The sequence below is a fragment of the Cynoglossus semilaevis genome, chromosome 14 (genome assembly GCF_000523025.1).
Source record: "Cynoglossus semilaevis isolate Cse_v1.0 chromosome 14, Cse_v1.0, whole genome shotgun sequence".
NCBI lineage: Eukaryota > Metazoa > Chordata > Actinopteri > Pleuronectiformes > Cynoglossidae > Cynoglossus > Cynoglossus semilaevis.
Genome location: NC_024320.1, coordinates 9,624,999 through 9,641,357, shown reverse-complemented (window position 1 = coordinate 9,641,357; position 16,359 = coordinate 9,624,999). Strand labels below are relative to the sequence as shown.

The 16,359-nt window shown below is 39.6% G+C and overlaps 1 protein-coding gene across 1 annotated transcript in view; it reads right to left on the bottom strand.

Moving 5' to 3' along the window:
• LOC103389474 (matrix metalloproteinase-17-like) overlaps window positions 1-15,858 on the bottom strand; it is a 67,292-nt gene extending 51,434 nt beyond the window's left edge. The window contains exon 1 of the mRNA XM_008324890.3: window positions 15,204-15,858. Within this exon, the coding sequence (XP_008323112.1) occupies window positions 15,204-15,362 (159 nt within the window). The 5' untranslated portion in view covers window positions 15,363-15,858. The remainder of the gene's footprint in view (window positions 1-15,203) is intronic.
• Between the last annotated feature and the right edge of the window lie 501 nt (window positions 15,859-16,359).

Genomic DNA, 16,359 nt, shown 5'->3' with positions numbered 1-16,359 from the left:
GGAGTTCGATCAGTTTTTTTAATGGATGTCACCTAAAAAGCTCTGGCTCATTTTACTCACTCAGGAGCTTATCTTAGAAAAAAAAGGATTATTTTATCCATTAACATGAGCTTCTGTGTCGGTGCAGAGGTTGATACAACCGTCAACACAATATGGAGGAAACTCAAGCTTGAATTTGTATATTTGTAAGAGTAGGAGTGCAGCGACAAAGACAGAAATGTTAATGTAAGTTCTTTCTTTGGTTTATAAACAGCTTTACATTCCTGCAGGGAAGAAAGGAAGACATTGAGAAAAGAAAAAGCAAGGCAGGAGAATACCATGAGAATACAGACCAAGGAAAAAATATAAATAACCTGCTGGATAAGAAAAGATAACATTTATGGCCTGAGGAAAACAAAAAAAAGATGAGAGGTAAGAAACAAATAGAAGAGAAGGGAGGATAACGAGGGGAGGAAACAGGAAGACAAAACATATTTATCATGCGCTGCAATAAGATAAAGCAGCAGTGGGAAAGCTTTATCCAATCACGGGCCGTTTCACTTTCATCAACATCCTCCGAGGGCTGTACCACGATATTGAACACATACAGCCTGTCAGCGTTACCTCTGTTAGCCCTCTTCTCTTTGGCTCTGATGTCTGATGTCTAGTGCAGTGAGTATGTAACTACGAAATATTCCGAGGTCTCTTACAATCAGTTACAAAGACTGATTAGTCTTTGTTTTACTTCCTTAAAGAAGTAAAAGAACATGCAGGACATGAACATTCACCAAACTCTGTCCAGAGACAAAAATATTTATAATTTTGGAGCTACTGGCCTTGCATACAGCAGTGGGGCTCACATGTGTCCACAAAAGACAGCCCTGGAAATTATATGTTGCAACAAATTGGTTTTGTTTGTGTGTTAAAATGGCGAAAGAGCCAAAAGGGAATTATTTTTATGCAAATTTTGTGAAGAAAAAAAAATTCAAAGGTTGTCAGGAGAATGACAACATTTGTCTAAAAAATTAAGCAGAAAACGAGGCCTCTATTTGGTAAAGGTCTTGGTCTGAAAAACTGAATTATTAATAATGATAATAATAATAATAATACCTCCTACTGTCATTGGCGGGCAGAGCTTGTTTACTGTTGTTGTCTCCCTAAAGAGCCACACCCCACTGACTTAATTGAAATATATACAATAAAAAAATGTTAGTCCCTTGTTTACCCCACAGTCTTTGCAACCCACGCTGGCTGACACAGAAGGCGACATTAAGTAAAGCCACTATTTCAGCCCTAACACCACAGTATGTCACCATTCTTTTGTAACATTTCACAGGGCTGACTTTATTCACCTTCAACCTGATCAAAAGCTCTTCAACATTCAGAGCTACTTCATTAAACTGTCCAACAGAACCTCAGTCTCCATCACCTCAGTCCTGAATGCTCCTGTTCACACTCCCTCTCATCAAGCTCCTGGGAGATGGCCCAGCGAACTGGTGACACGTCTGAAACTTTAGCGGCATAAATATTTTTTTATACTCATAGCTCATTACTTTAGCTGTTACTTTACCTGGTTCCCATGAGGAGAAAACAGTTCTCAACTAACCTTTAGCACTTAGTTTGTGCCTGTTGCTACGACTACTCTGAATCTCACTCACTCTAACAACTTGATGTGATAGTCACTGGCTGTAACAGTACCATCATTATAACGTGTTTTTTTTTAAAAAAAATCAGTAATATACCCAGAGGATCGAGAGTTTTGTTGCCGTGACGATTATGGCTGTACAGCTCTTGGATTAGAAGTGGAGGCTGCTGCCTCTTGTAGTGTCTCCCTGCCTACAGTAGGGACAGTAAAGTACCATTTACTGTAGGAACCTGAACTTGAACCTGAACTAAAAAAATATTTGGGTAACTTCATAGAACACAATCCCTTCTGCAAAGTAATTTTATGGTTTATTTCATAGTTCATTTGTGACATTAGTACTCCTGCGGGACAAATCATATTTCTTGTGCAGGGAGGTCAACATGTGGGGCGTTTCCCAGCCGTGGGCAGATTAGGGGCCCATTAATCAGGCTTGTTAACTACAGGTTTTGAGTGAACCTGACCAAGTACAAATGACCACATTAACCATAATTTATGAGTTCCGCCACATGCACTGAAGGGTGACCTCTAGGAGCATGCGTGTCCAAAGTACGGCCTAGGGCCAAGATGGGGCCCTGGAAGTCAAAATCTGTGGAACCTATTTAGGACTTTGCTTCTTTTTTCTTTTTCTAGATTTCAGTTATTTTTTTTGGTCATTAATTAGCATAAAGACAAGGAACAAATGCTATTGCTATGCTAATTATAGTTTAACATTAAGGTGCTGTGAGTGAGTGGGAAATGTGATGACCCTAACCCTGTGATGAAATGTGTGAATTTAAACCATTTCATCCAATATCAACTGCTATAATATATAACATATATTTTATATATGTACCATTATATTGTTCATTTCATGACAGCCCTAACCACTGGTTTGGAGCTTTGGTTTTCTTCCTAACACAGGGTAAAATCTCTCCACCCATACCAGCAGCAGCTCACCTACACTGTGCATATGAAACAGCCCACTAAATCCCAGTGTATAATTTGAACATTCAGTTTGACAACCAATATTTTAGTTGGAAATTAGTGGCAACCCTGAATTACTATGGTACCATGAGAGCGCTGCGCACCAGTTAACAACATATTATTGCAAGCTAGCAGGAAGACAGGTGTGTTTCGAACAATAATACAAAGCCATAGAAAAACAATGGGTGCACGCTAGGAAGAAAACATGCTGCAAACGACACATTATTGCGAGCATTTTTCTATACATAGACCCAGAGCATTGTTCTTCTCCGTTTTCCTTCTAGAATCACCTCAGTAAATTCTCTGGCTCTGCTCTTGTTCGACCAACTTCATACCCTTTCTCACTACATACCTGGACCGTCTCTAGGGTCTTCCTCATTCTCTATTTCCAAAACTTTTCCAAACCATTTCCACTTTCACTCCTACTATGCCTCTGAGCAGCCGTCCCTCTGATGTTGTGACGGAGATGAGATGGAGAACTCCAAGAATTTTCACACAGAGATTAAAAATACACAAACTGATGGGGCCAATTAAGACCAGCATCCCGACCGGGGGATCAACTTTAACAGCCATGAGTTTCAGTGGCCTGGCTGAGGGAAAACGCTCCCCAACCTCGTTTGAAGTTCTTCTGCTCTGTGGGCGGTAATGTGGCATGGCACTGGGCCAGAGCCCACAGACACAAGGATTTAATAAAGCTGGCCCACAGTTTCTTGATGGCCCGGACCGAAGCAGAAGGATAAACACAAATTACACACACACACACACACACACTTAATAGAAATTGTCTCAGAGTCTGTTTAGTATCAACTGTAGACCCACTTCAAGAGCAAATTTTTCATTTTTTTTTCTTGTCAACATTATTTTAAATGTGGCATTATATAGTGATAAATATTCATGTGTTCTTCTGGCTGAACAGTGGATTCTTTCTGTTTTTCTTCCAGTTAAATCTACTCATTTTTGTGCTGGCACAGAGGCATTAATTGTTGATGAACAACTTAATTAGTCAAAATGTGGATGCCAAAATAATAAAAACTAAATAAACATAAGAACTAATTAAAGATGTATGTATCGGGTTACTGATACTGAAACATTAGTATAAGGAAGAATTCCTGGAAACGCTTGAGTAATCTTGTCGACAGGCAAATGATTTTATCTGCTGCCGTCTGTACTCTCTTGAAAAAATAAAAAAAGCAGAAAATGTCTAGGAAATTTCTTTAAAGAAAACGTGGGACAGACTGAACATTTAAACTGTAAATGGGCTGTTTTTAAGATAGTCTGCTGTTATTGTGTGCCAAGAAAAATGTATAAACTTGCATGAAATTTGATTAAACCGCTTGTTTGCCAACAGCAAAATCACATAAAAACTTCTAATCACAAGGGCAACACTCTTGGTGTAGGGCGCTAGCGGAGATAGCAAGAGAAGTATACAGTAGCTGGAAAAAAAAAGTTCTGTAAAACTCTTTAACCTCAAACGGTCGCTTTACGGATGACTTGGTGTTATGCTCCTTGATTGCTTAAGGCAAAAGACATGCTAAAATGTGTCTCACTGATTTCCTTTACGGCACACAAAGCGTGCGAACACAGCAGTTGTTTAATTAGAGGTTTTACTTGAGGCTTTAGCTTATATTAAAACTGTAGGTAAAAAGTGACAGCTTTATTGGGCACTGGAACTAACACTAAATTTAAAATCCATCCATTTTTTTGTTTGTTTTTTTTAGCATTGACACCATCATTAAAAAAAACCCCACCAGAAAAGGTCTTTTTAAAAAACCACTGTTGTTCTGTCACAAACGCAGACAATCAATATCACATGTAAATTGTTATTGCTCCCAGTGACCTATAAGAATATGAAAAATGTCAATCAAAACCACAGGAACCAGGGGCAATTTACCTTTACGTCATAAAACTGTATTGTGCCTCGCTCAATTTGTGTGCATGTGAATAATAAGTGATGATTAATAAAAGTCTGGAGCTCAGTCAGCAAAGTGTTGTGATGTCAGAGATCTATTTCCATGTATTCCTTCTAAAGTTCAAAGCCATAGGTTGAAATGCATACGAGACGTGTGACTATATTTATGGACCGTCCTCGCATGACGTTCATTAAAAGGCCCCGCATACGTTAGAGAATAGATGTCATATGCTACTCTGCTGAGGCCTGCAAACAAGACAATGTCCCTCTGGTGTTAACGGAAGAATGTTGGCAACTGGCATGTCGACAGTAGACATGCAAAAATACACACAGAGACACACAAGTGTAGCCACTTTCATGGATCCCTGTATGTGTTGGACTCTATTTTTACACCACAAGTGATCGCCCCAGCTCCTTAACATATACCCGGCTGTGAGATCAAACCTCAGAGAGATTGAAGCTCATGATATACTGCGGACTTTTTAAGTGGTTCGTCATATGCACTCGGTAAGAAGCTGAGTATCAACAGTGGACTAAAAGAAAATGGGCCTAATACCCAGTGATAGGGAGAGGCTTATCTCTGCCACCCACTCAAATCTCCCTCCTCCATCTCCCTCTCCCTCCCCTTGCATCCACTTCAGTTGTCTTCATTTTATTTAGACCTTTAGAGGAATGTGATTGTGAACACACCACAGACTGGAGTTGACTCTAAATATACAAACCAATCAGCCTCATCTATTATCGTCTCCTTTCCTTCCACGGTTTATCATCTCATCTACTGTAACTTCTTAAGGATAAAGGGATGATGCTGATGATGGACACACGAGTACAGCCACTGATACTGAAGAACACACACTTGACACAACCACAGAGAGTAGACACTGACATCTTACACACACACACAGGAACAGTAACCACATTTATTACAATTCTGCCAATTCCTGCAAGCAATTTGAGAGCAGCCTCTGTTGCCGTTCTTTGGTTTTCTTGATCGTACTATTAAAGCCGTCTATTGGCATTTCAGCTGGCAGCACTATAGATTATTTTAGACTCTGGCGTGCGAGCCAGCGCAACACCAGAAACCGCTGTAATTACAAGATTTAGCTGCTCCTTTGAATAGCAATGGCAACCAAAAACCTTGATCTGGTTTAAGAGGACGAGGAGGGGCCGGGCCGCCGGGGTTAAAATAGAACTGTCCACATGGAACTGATTTGAGGTTTTCTATACGGGGAGGCCTGCAGCAGGAGTAATACAGTCAGTTCAAGCCAATGGAAAATGACTGTTGCGTGCGGTTCTGTTATGGCAAGCGTCGTCGTCGTCGTGCCCTCGATATTAAATCCATCACTAATGTAAAATTAAACAGAAATAAACAGGATTAAACTACTGTTCTGTGACTGGAAACGTTCACCGTGAATGTCCGCCATCTTTTCTCCAAATGAAAAGCAGACAAACAACAAGACAAAGATCAGACACAGCAGCATTGTTCCAAAGATGAGTTCAGTCATTTTACCATGAAGTAAAGTCAAGAAGCAGGAAAAAAAAAAGAAATGTGAAATTGCTTCATTTGCATATCGCTCGGAATTGCAGAGACTTCTTTCCCGCTTTGATCAAAGAGGGAACAGATCCAGTTCTGAACGTATGACACGCTGAAACCTAAAACAATCTCATTAACCACAACACATTCCATTTGTATAAGTCATTTGAAGTCAACTGTGGTGTCGTCACTGAGTGAAAATGACAAGCAGAAGTGTTGCAGCTGCCACACATCTGTCTCAACAACGCTGCTGCCGTGATAGCCGTGCGGTAAAAAAGTCCCAGATCACTTAAAACCCCCAGCTGGGTTAACCTGAGAAAACGCTGCAAACTCCTGACAATCCTCTCAGAAATGTGCACAGTTGCAATGACAGGTGTGATTGTTTCAGTCTCAAAGACATGAAGTATCTTCCCAAGAAGCTGAGATCGTGCCGAACTGTTTCTCATGCTCGGCATCAATCATCACAAAATCACATATTCTGCTCTCTGGTCCCTATTCATCTCCCCCACTTTGACATCCTGCAGACAGAAGGTCACGCATTTTGATGGGAGCACGGAGCAGCTGAATAAAGTCCACTCTAACAGCCAGGAGGAGACGGAGTTAACTTTTCTCCTGGTTTGCAATTGAAAGGTAACCCCTGAAAGAGGAAAGTCTCCCCCCCGTCATTAGGGCTGATGCTTTTGGAGAAGAACTACGCTGCGCTATCATCTTCCTTTTTATTTTATATGCAGTTCTTTTCTCAAGCTTAACTGTGACTTATTTCATGGCAACAATCCCTCAATCAAATCTCCCCCCACTCCCTTGATATTCTCAGCATCCAGTTTCTCTTTGAGTCCCATCTATCCTCCAGCCTCTGGGTGCAATCAGGAGAACCATGATGTAGTGGTAGACGAAAGCCTCCCATCACAGCTGGGAGGAAAAAAAAAAGCCTCAAAGCGCGAGAGACTGACAGATGTAGAAGTAAAATTTGACTGTCCAAAACGAGTGGTGCGAGACAGAGACAGACAGAGAGCGAGAGAGAGGGAGATAATGAGGGCTGGTGGTAATAGAAGCAGACTGCAGCTGTAGTTGCATTCAAACTTTGTATTACAAGGTCAAACATGGGAGTACAGTGGACGTACAGTCCAATAGCTGGGTGGTGACGACCGATGAACGTAAGACCAGATGGAACTGTGGGCCGATTCTCACTGAAGGAATTTAAAATGATTTTTTTGACTTTGAACCAGTCTGGTTGGCCTCTGTTTCCAAAACTTCATCTGGTTTTGATTCTTGAAACATATCCAACTCAATATCTGTCATAAAAACCCATCAAATATACAGGTCACTGTGTACACAGTTAGGCTGTGTTTACTGTATGCTCCTCTATTCCCACACAAGATCTTGTCATCTCACTTGTGCTGGTGGTTTTTACCCAAAGTCCAAATCCTCAGAAAGTACAATGTTATTTTTTTCTTGGCTACCATTTTTAAAATATACAAATCGACTCAACTACAAGTATTTTCATTCGTGTAGTCAGCAAAAACAGTTCTTTTACTGATACTTCTTGAGGAAGAATGGGTTTTGGTGCATCCCAAATCCATAAAAGTTACACTGGGATTTATTTTTCAAAACCCAGAGCAGTTGTCATTGAGTAATGACGGTGAGAAAGTCTGACAACCTTTTTTTTTTTCGATTCACAAAGCTCAGAATATCTATATTTTAAATGCACCTCTATCTTTGTCAGTCAGTAAAATAAACTAAAAAAAATCTGACATTTGGCGGTTTTTTGCAGATGAAACTACAATGTTTTTCTATTAGAAAACTTTAATTTTACATGATTGTTTTTAGTCTTTTTAGAAACAGCGTTAATGAACTTCCAAAAGTTGCAGCGCCCCCTGTTTGAAGGATGCTTTTTTGTTTTCTGGCTGCTGTCTTTTAACAATGCTCTCTATAAAACAGCTATAAATGAGTAAACCTCTACACTTTTAGGCCATAATATTTCATGTCCACTTTTAATGCTTCAATTCCTGCATAAGAGCAACAATCTGTTCTGTCACTTCCTGTTGGGTGGACATGTGACCAACTAGACCTGTGAATGTTGAATGCTGAATGTGAAGTGTCAAAAAAACTGGCAATCCTACACCTCACTCTGGATCAAGTACAGTTCTCATTCTGCAGGTAAATAGTCCTACGAGAGTTTTACTGTCACTGGCTACTAATGCAGAAAATAACAGGCTCTGGCAGTAAAATGACACAATGAGCAGGTAACGGTGCACATTATAGAAGCGTAGCTGTTGGGTAGCAGCTCCTTCACATGCATTAATTGCAAATTTGTGGGCTGGAAAATAGTAAAACTGAAAAGTGAAATACTGGATTTTCCTTTTGCTTTTCTTTTTTTGCTGTGAGGCTTGGATTTGTAGCTCAGTTAATTGCAGTCACAGTTACACAAAGAATCAGACACCTTAAACATTATTGATGCAGAACAGTGACTGTTAAGTGCACTGGGACAATGGAGCAGCAGGGTTGGGGATCAGGACACGGGTTTGTGCTTCCAGATCAAATCCCTAATGTGTGGTAGTTATGTGCACAGCAAGGCCAAATCTGATCCAAACCTGAGCATCAAATGATCCAGTTGTTCTCAGCGGCTGAGCACATTTTTATCAATGCAGAAAGAGTCCTGCTTAGAATTCAATCAGCGACTCACAGGAGAGGCAGGAACTCTTTGTCCGGCCACAACCTTCCAAAAATCAGGGCCTGCCTCAGCTGAGACTCTGTTTTTAATAATCAACACACACTCACAAACACACACGCGCCACCTGCTCGTCTAATGAGTTGTCTAATTAGAGCTGAAAGCAGATGTCACCTTAGGGGTGATGCTTATTTTTTTTCCATAATAATTAGGATAATTATCTTATTAAAAACTTGTGAAGTACTGTAATTACCAGTTATAGTGACTTCTACGCTACATTTGAAAGATGACAAAATAAGACAGGATTCAAGACGTTACCGTCAGAATAAAGAACGTTGACTCATCTGACATTTTTTAACCACGCTGAATAATTAATATGCTCAATTAAAAAAAAAGCACCAAAGTTGTAAATTGGGTGTTAACAACATAATGATCTGGATTCATTCATATTATCAATTTACTCGTTCCCCATAATTTAAAGGACAATTTCTGGAAATTTAGAAAATCAGAAAAATGGGCAATTTCACTATAAGCTTAATACCAATGAGGAAAAATGTAGAGAACCAGAAACCCTCTGCATTTTTACTGATCCGTTATCCAAGCACTGGGACTGTTTTCTGGCACCATAAATAGGACTTCTGGCTGGGATGTTCAAAAAGTGAAGTGCGAATTTTGTAAAGTCAGCATGCTTATTCAACTTGTTGAAAAAGCCCAGTGACAACAATGAACTCATAATAAAGTTGCTATTTCTATTTTTTTTTTTTTCATGTTCAAAAGCTGCTGTTTGAGCTCAACAGCTCTAATGCCCATCGCTGGCAGGACTACAAAAATCCTGAAAAATCAATGAGAGATGTTGTTCTGAAGTCTGGCCCACTCCTAATTACAGAAATCAGTTTCCTATTCATAACGTGGTCATGCTGCAGCTCGAAAAGGAAACAGCACAAACCCACAGAATATAAATGGTAACAGTAAAACAGTAGTGTTCAAAATTCCTCTCCATAGAGTTGGTGTAGTTCAGTCGTTACTGTTCATCTTGACGGTGTCTTGTAGAACGTGTGAAGAGTTTCTTTCTAAACTTCAGTCCAGTCGTGGTCCTCAACAATATTAATCAGTCTACAGTCCTGAACAACAACAATCCATTTGACTGTTGTCTCAGTCAGACTGTCAGTTGTAGACCTACTGACTGTCCTGACCTCAGTCAGGCTGCTCTGACACAAGCCGGGCCGCTGACCTGAGGTTGGACAACCACAAACACAGGAAGGGAGTTAATGATGGGATTTTAGTCTCAAGGTGCGTCAGTGAAACTATAACCTTCTGTGCAGTGTGTGTAAATACCTAAAATATTTTCTGTCACCTGCCACTGATAACAGCATGAGTAACGATAAATGGAATTTTAGGACATAAAGTGTGTACCATTCTGTGCCTGCAATAAAGTGAATTAAAATTTAATTTAATTATTAAAAATATTTAATATAATTAATTCCATTCAGATTATTTTGATGCTGAAGTTACTTATTACTGTTAAACAGTTTGACTAAAACTTTGACAAGAAAATATATTTTCTTTTTGTACTGGTTTCTGGAACCAAAATTGTCAGGCATTAAAATTATATATAATATTAATCAGTATCTGGGCACTTATTTATTATTGATCACAGCGATCCTGAATGTTTTCTAATGACTCATTCTTGGTTCATTCTGACCGTATCACCATGTGAATCAGTAGATTTAGTTTAATAATACATAAAAAAACAGAAAGTTTCAGAATTTTACATCATATTGTTTTGGTTTGCACCGTCAAAGTGCTGATAGCCCACATGAACAGCTCCCCTTAGTGCACCTTTCAAAAACCCAGTTGTGAGGCCTGATATGATGGAGGACAGTGGATTTTAAATAATGAAGAATTTCACTCTTTGATATGAAGCGCGCAGCAGTAATCTGCGTGATGCCCACATTACTGCACTCTCTGATGCACAGGAAAGATGCCAAGTGTTTGTTCACACACTCGACTGCTGCTTGATAAGGGACAATACACTATCAAGGCAGCTTTAAGGACTCTGTCTGATCAAAGTCGAGATGGACACGTTCGTAGAGCTGAAGAATGAATCGACATGAAGATTTTAATGATGAGGGAAGTCAAGTAATGTGACCTTTAACCTCATCATCTAAAGATTGTTGAACCACTTCCGGATGAAACCTGCTGATGACTCAGTGCCACTTAGACACCCGTACACAAGCAGAACCGCGTCACTTGCCACTTATATAAGGAAGTACAATTCAATTCAACTAAGATCTAGGAGATGAGGAGTCGTCTAGAGGCAGCACAGCAGCAGGAGAAGGTGGAGGTGGGATGAAGACAGTGGAATCTAAAGCTTCTGTACAATAAAGAAAAAAAAACAACAGAGAGAGATGGGGGTGTGTGCAGAGGCAATGAAGTTGCGGAGTAACATGAATCTATTCCTGCTTTGAGGGGTGAGTGTGAGAGCAGTACCTCAGGAGTAAATGTAGAGGAAAAACTGCACACACATGAGAATATGTGTCTGCCATTAAAACCAATTCTCATTGTCTCTCTGTGCAGACTTTCATTCTTCCAGGTCCCAGTCCTCCAAACGCTTGAACTGGACTGATTCAAGTGTTTCACATAATGAAGGAAAATCCATCAGCAGCTGCATTCGTTCAGTGGCCTACAGTATTCCAATACAGGCGCAATGCTGTCAGCTCTTTTGGTAGGGGACGTTCTAAAGATAATGCACTCTGAGGAACCTGAGAGAAAAAAAAACTCCCAATTGTTCGTTCTTCTAAACCGATACAGAATATCACACTTTAAAGGACATATTATGATACTTTAGTTCAGACTAATGTGTGTCTCAGACATCTAATTCAAAACATAATGTGAAGTAACAAGCTTCAGTGAAAATAAAATGAAAAGAAAAAAAAAAGGTTTGATCTCAGCTGGATTCTTAACTTTTGAAGGGTAATGAAAGAGAAGTAGTTGCCAGGCTAATGCTCAACCCAGTGTTTTTTGTGTATGGAGGTAGCATATGCCATTATTTCCCAAAGACTCTCAGGTGGGTCACAACAATTTTTGGGGGGGCTCGTCTCACATCATGCTTCCCAGGAGTTTACAAATAATGTCTATTGACTTGGGCAGCGAATGTTTGTGACTATTAAAATATGGGTCCCCAGAAAAAAAGTTTGGGAAACACTGGCATATGCCACCCTGCCAGGTATGTTAAACTGTCAGGACACAAGACAACAAACTGTTGGCCAACCATCAGACCCAAAAGATGAGGAAGCTCCAGAAAAAATGAAGATCCAATACTTTGTAAGTGGTCAGTCGATTAATTTGTTACTTCAACAGTATTTGTATGTTAAAATGTAGAATAACAACTAGATGGATGTCTCCCTGTGGTGTTGAAGATGGCGACACATTTCTACCGCCTTAAGTGTTTAATATAGTATAGCTGGTGTTCATTTAATGCTGTGCTAAATGAGCATCTGTGTTTAGCAGTTGGGTTGAACATGAAACGGTCCAACTGTGGTGTATGAGTAAAGCCCTCCCCCACTTTCACTGTCAATAAGTAGGTATAATTGGAAAGGCTTGTTTTGAGACACATTCACAGATTTTCCAGATTATTAAACTTCCACTTAATGGTTGAAAGTGGCACATAAGGAGTAGACAGATACTCCAGAGACATATGTGTACCACAACTCTAACAAAATCCATATGTTCGCTTTATGGTTAGAACAAAAGCTGTCAGTAAACCAGGGATTCTCAAAATAATGTTTAGAATTATATAAGAGGCAGACAAATAGTTTCAAGGAAGGAAAACCACCATTAACAAAGTGGAAAATGTACCTTACAAAAAGATCTGCAAAGTCAGAACAATCCTCAATCTACTAAAGAGACTTTAGAGAATTTAAATACAGCTTCACATGGTGTATGTAAAGTAACCTAACACCTGACTAAAGACGACTAAGAGTTGGCGTGAACTCTCCCAACATAACAACTAGATCTGGTACATCCTGGAGTTGGAGACATACCTTGAAGCATGGCAACATTACAAAATACACAGGCTACACCTTTAGCCTGTTTAAAACAACAAATTGTGTTCACAAATTGTGAACAAATTGCGAAGCTCATCCTACAGTAAAGTACAGAGTACAGTACAGTACAGAGACAGTAGCAATAGGCAGAAGACAGGAGGCGGAGCTGGAGGTGGCAGACTTAAAGATGCTAAGATTGTCTTTAGGAGTGACAAGAATGGACAGGATCAGGAATGAGGTCATTAGAGGGACAACACAGACAGGAAGGTTTCGAGAAAAAGCTAAAGAAGCCAGATTGAGATGGTTTGGACATGTGCAGAGGAGGGACAGTGGATACATTGGGAGAAGAATGTTAGAGATGGAGCTACCAGGTAGGAGAAAGAGAGGAAGGCCAAAGAGGAGATATATGGATGTAGTGAGGGAGGACATGCAGATAGTTGGAGTCAGAGTAGAAGGTACAGAGAACAGGGAGAGATGGAAATCAATGATTCGCTGTGGAAACCCCTGAAAAAGGGACGAAGCCGAAACTTATTAGTGAAAATGAAAGTGTTAGGACAATTTAACGTCCACTAATATTGTTTTATCACCATCACTGAAGATGTGACAACTTTAGTTGCTGCTTGTTGTGGTGGCCTTTATTTACCACCAGTAAATGATAATTTATTACGAGACTTTTTCAAGTCTTCTATTCCTAATGTTTAAATTGTGAGCCCATTCCTGACAACGTAAAGGACTGTATTTGGTCTGTACTATTAAAATAGACTTGACTTAAACTGACGCAGCACAAGAAGCACCATGTATTCATTTTAATTGATCACAGTTTATCTGTTCCTGCTTCGCTGTGTTTTTGTTAAAAACTTTACAGACGCTCTCTTGGACCAGAGAATGAGACAATCACAACGTGTTATGGTTCAGATTGTCTCTGCCCACCATAAGTGATTGAAGCTGGTTTGCCATCCATCAGTTCAGCATATATATATATATACACGTTGTCAGCATGCAGCGCAGCAGGTCGATAATCCACCAGGGCAAATACATTTACATTTATTTACTGCAAAACCACCACAGGGAGAAGTGGGCTCCTGGTTTTATTTTCCATCACAAACAGTCGAGTTCCGGCATCACGCACTGAGCAGTTAAAATTCAAGTCAAGTACGAAGAGGACAGCATCTGCCTCTCACCAAGTAAGTGAGGAAAACTGAGCTTCTGGTTGGATGTACACACATTGGAATCCCACTGGTGCAGCTGACTTCCTGCCCTCTGACCAAGTAAGCCCACCGCTTTGAAAGACATTTTTATTTATTGAGGTATTATTTTAAAGTCACCAGACCAGTTTAAATTTTAAATATTACTTTGTCTACCTGGGTCTGATGTGTTTTTCCAATGGTTGGATTCCGTCCATATATATTTAAAAATTTGTCTGAGAAAAGCTCTTCTCTAATTTAACATATTGGGGCCATTAAACATGTGGGCCACATTAGGATTACAACCATTTGTCTTCTGGGCCAGATGGACGCTGTCAATGCTGCTTTATTACTTTAAGCAGCAAACATTTGCATGCGGGTCAGGAAAGGTAAGAGATTAGTTTATTTTTCTGTTAGATTATTGACTTCAAATGGCATGGAATTATTGAATTATTGATTGATTTGTTGTCAACTGATTCATTGGTCAACTGTTTCAATTACTGGACTAATTGCTATAGTCCTGTCCTATACAATGTAAATTAGATCTTCACTTGGGAGCAATTTTGTGTAATATTAATAATAACTATATTAATCATCATTATGGTCATATTTAGTATTATTATAATTAACTTGAGCCCCTGCTGTCCATACTTTATGCCTAGACTGCTGGGGGTAACTCCCATGTTGTGCGAAGACTTGGTCTAACTCCAGCAATATACGTATATATGTACTCATTACAGTATTTTTATACAACATTCTCCTCCTCTTTCTTATGCTGTTTTGACTCTACAGGTACTGCACCTGTAACTGTGAGCCTGACGCTCGAACTACTAGTACTACCCTTATCATATATTACTAATAAAACTATTTGACTCCTGAGGTTTATCATAACACAAATATGATATGATTATGAAACTCAAATGTGTTCTATTTATTCTTAATATATATATATGTTTAATAATAAACATACAACACAAATTATTATATTTCCAATTTAAATGAAAAAAATGCTGTTAGTTTTTAGGGTGTTGTGGTTTAAGGCATATATTGTAGAGTCAGTTGAGCCATTTTGTGAACTGGGGTAAAAAAATATATATTTTTATTTATTTTTACTTTTACGTTTTAAGTCATAATTCTGACATGGCTGCACTGGGAAGTCTGATCTTAAAATGTGCATGAGGTATAACGTCATCTTTTTCACTGAGGACGGGACAAACTTCCACTCACATTGCGCACAGAAGTCTTAACTTGTGAAAAAGCGTGTGAAAAACTTACCACTCCTGTGTCCAGCTGCTCTGTGGTCTGGGCAGGAGCCGCTCCAGTGGTAGGTAAAAGCCCCAAAATCTGCACCAACATCAGCAGCAGCAGCGGCAGCAGCAGCAGCATCACTGGAGAAATATTCCTCATCCACTTATGAAGACCTGGATAGAGCATGATGATGATGATGATGAAGATGATGGTAGTGGTGGTGGTGGTGATGATGGAGCCCCTATGACAGGCAGATCCTGCAGGGCTCTGGATCCGAGCCCGACACCCGCATCCACGGACGGATCAATCACACGCAGACACTCCGGGTGAGAAATACGCTCAAGTCTACCTGACTGTGGAGCGAAGACACGTGAAACACATGAAACCCAGCATCTGGGAATCTTTGCCGGCGGATCATCCGGAGCAGTTTGTGAGGACTTTTACTTTTGCATCAAAGTGATTTGGAGCACTGACAAACTCTGCTTTGCTCTGTTTCCGTCCCGTAGTTCGAAGAAATAAGTCCGCCAGAGAACAGCACAGTCCCCAGCTGAGTCTGCGGCGCTGAGTGTGTGGATTGAGAGCAGCTGTGCGTGTTTGTAATAAACTGACCATAAAGACGGCGAACACAACGACGCAAACGACTTCCGGTAAAACCTGTTACAATAAAGCTCCTAACTCGTCACTCGATAGGATGTCATTTTCTTTTAACCAATGCCATTTTTGAAAGTCTATTTTGAAACTTTTATGATTATTTTGACTTTTATTTAATCCATTGACAAACAATTAAAAAATTACGAACAAGGTTTCCCACACACTTTTCCATCAGAGAAATCTCTCTATGATAAATTCTGGACGGTGTCTTTGAATCAAGTTCACAACCTATCCTTGCTCTGTCTAAGAAATGTAGTAATCCTGAATGTGGTCTTCCATTTTTGGGAAAATAATAATAAAAAAAAAATCAGATGGCACTAGATCGAAACCTGTTGCAAACCTTTGATAATTTAATTAAACACATTTCAGTTTATGTTGAAAATGTGAAATCTGATCTGATTCTGTGTTAAACTGATTATGTGATAAATATCAATTTGAGTGTGGATTATTTCAAAATAATTTATTATTATAATAGTAACTATAAATACCTGTAGTAGCATGTTTACTTTTTTCCATATGTTTTTTAATGCAA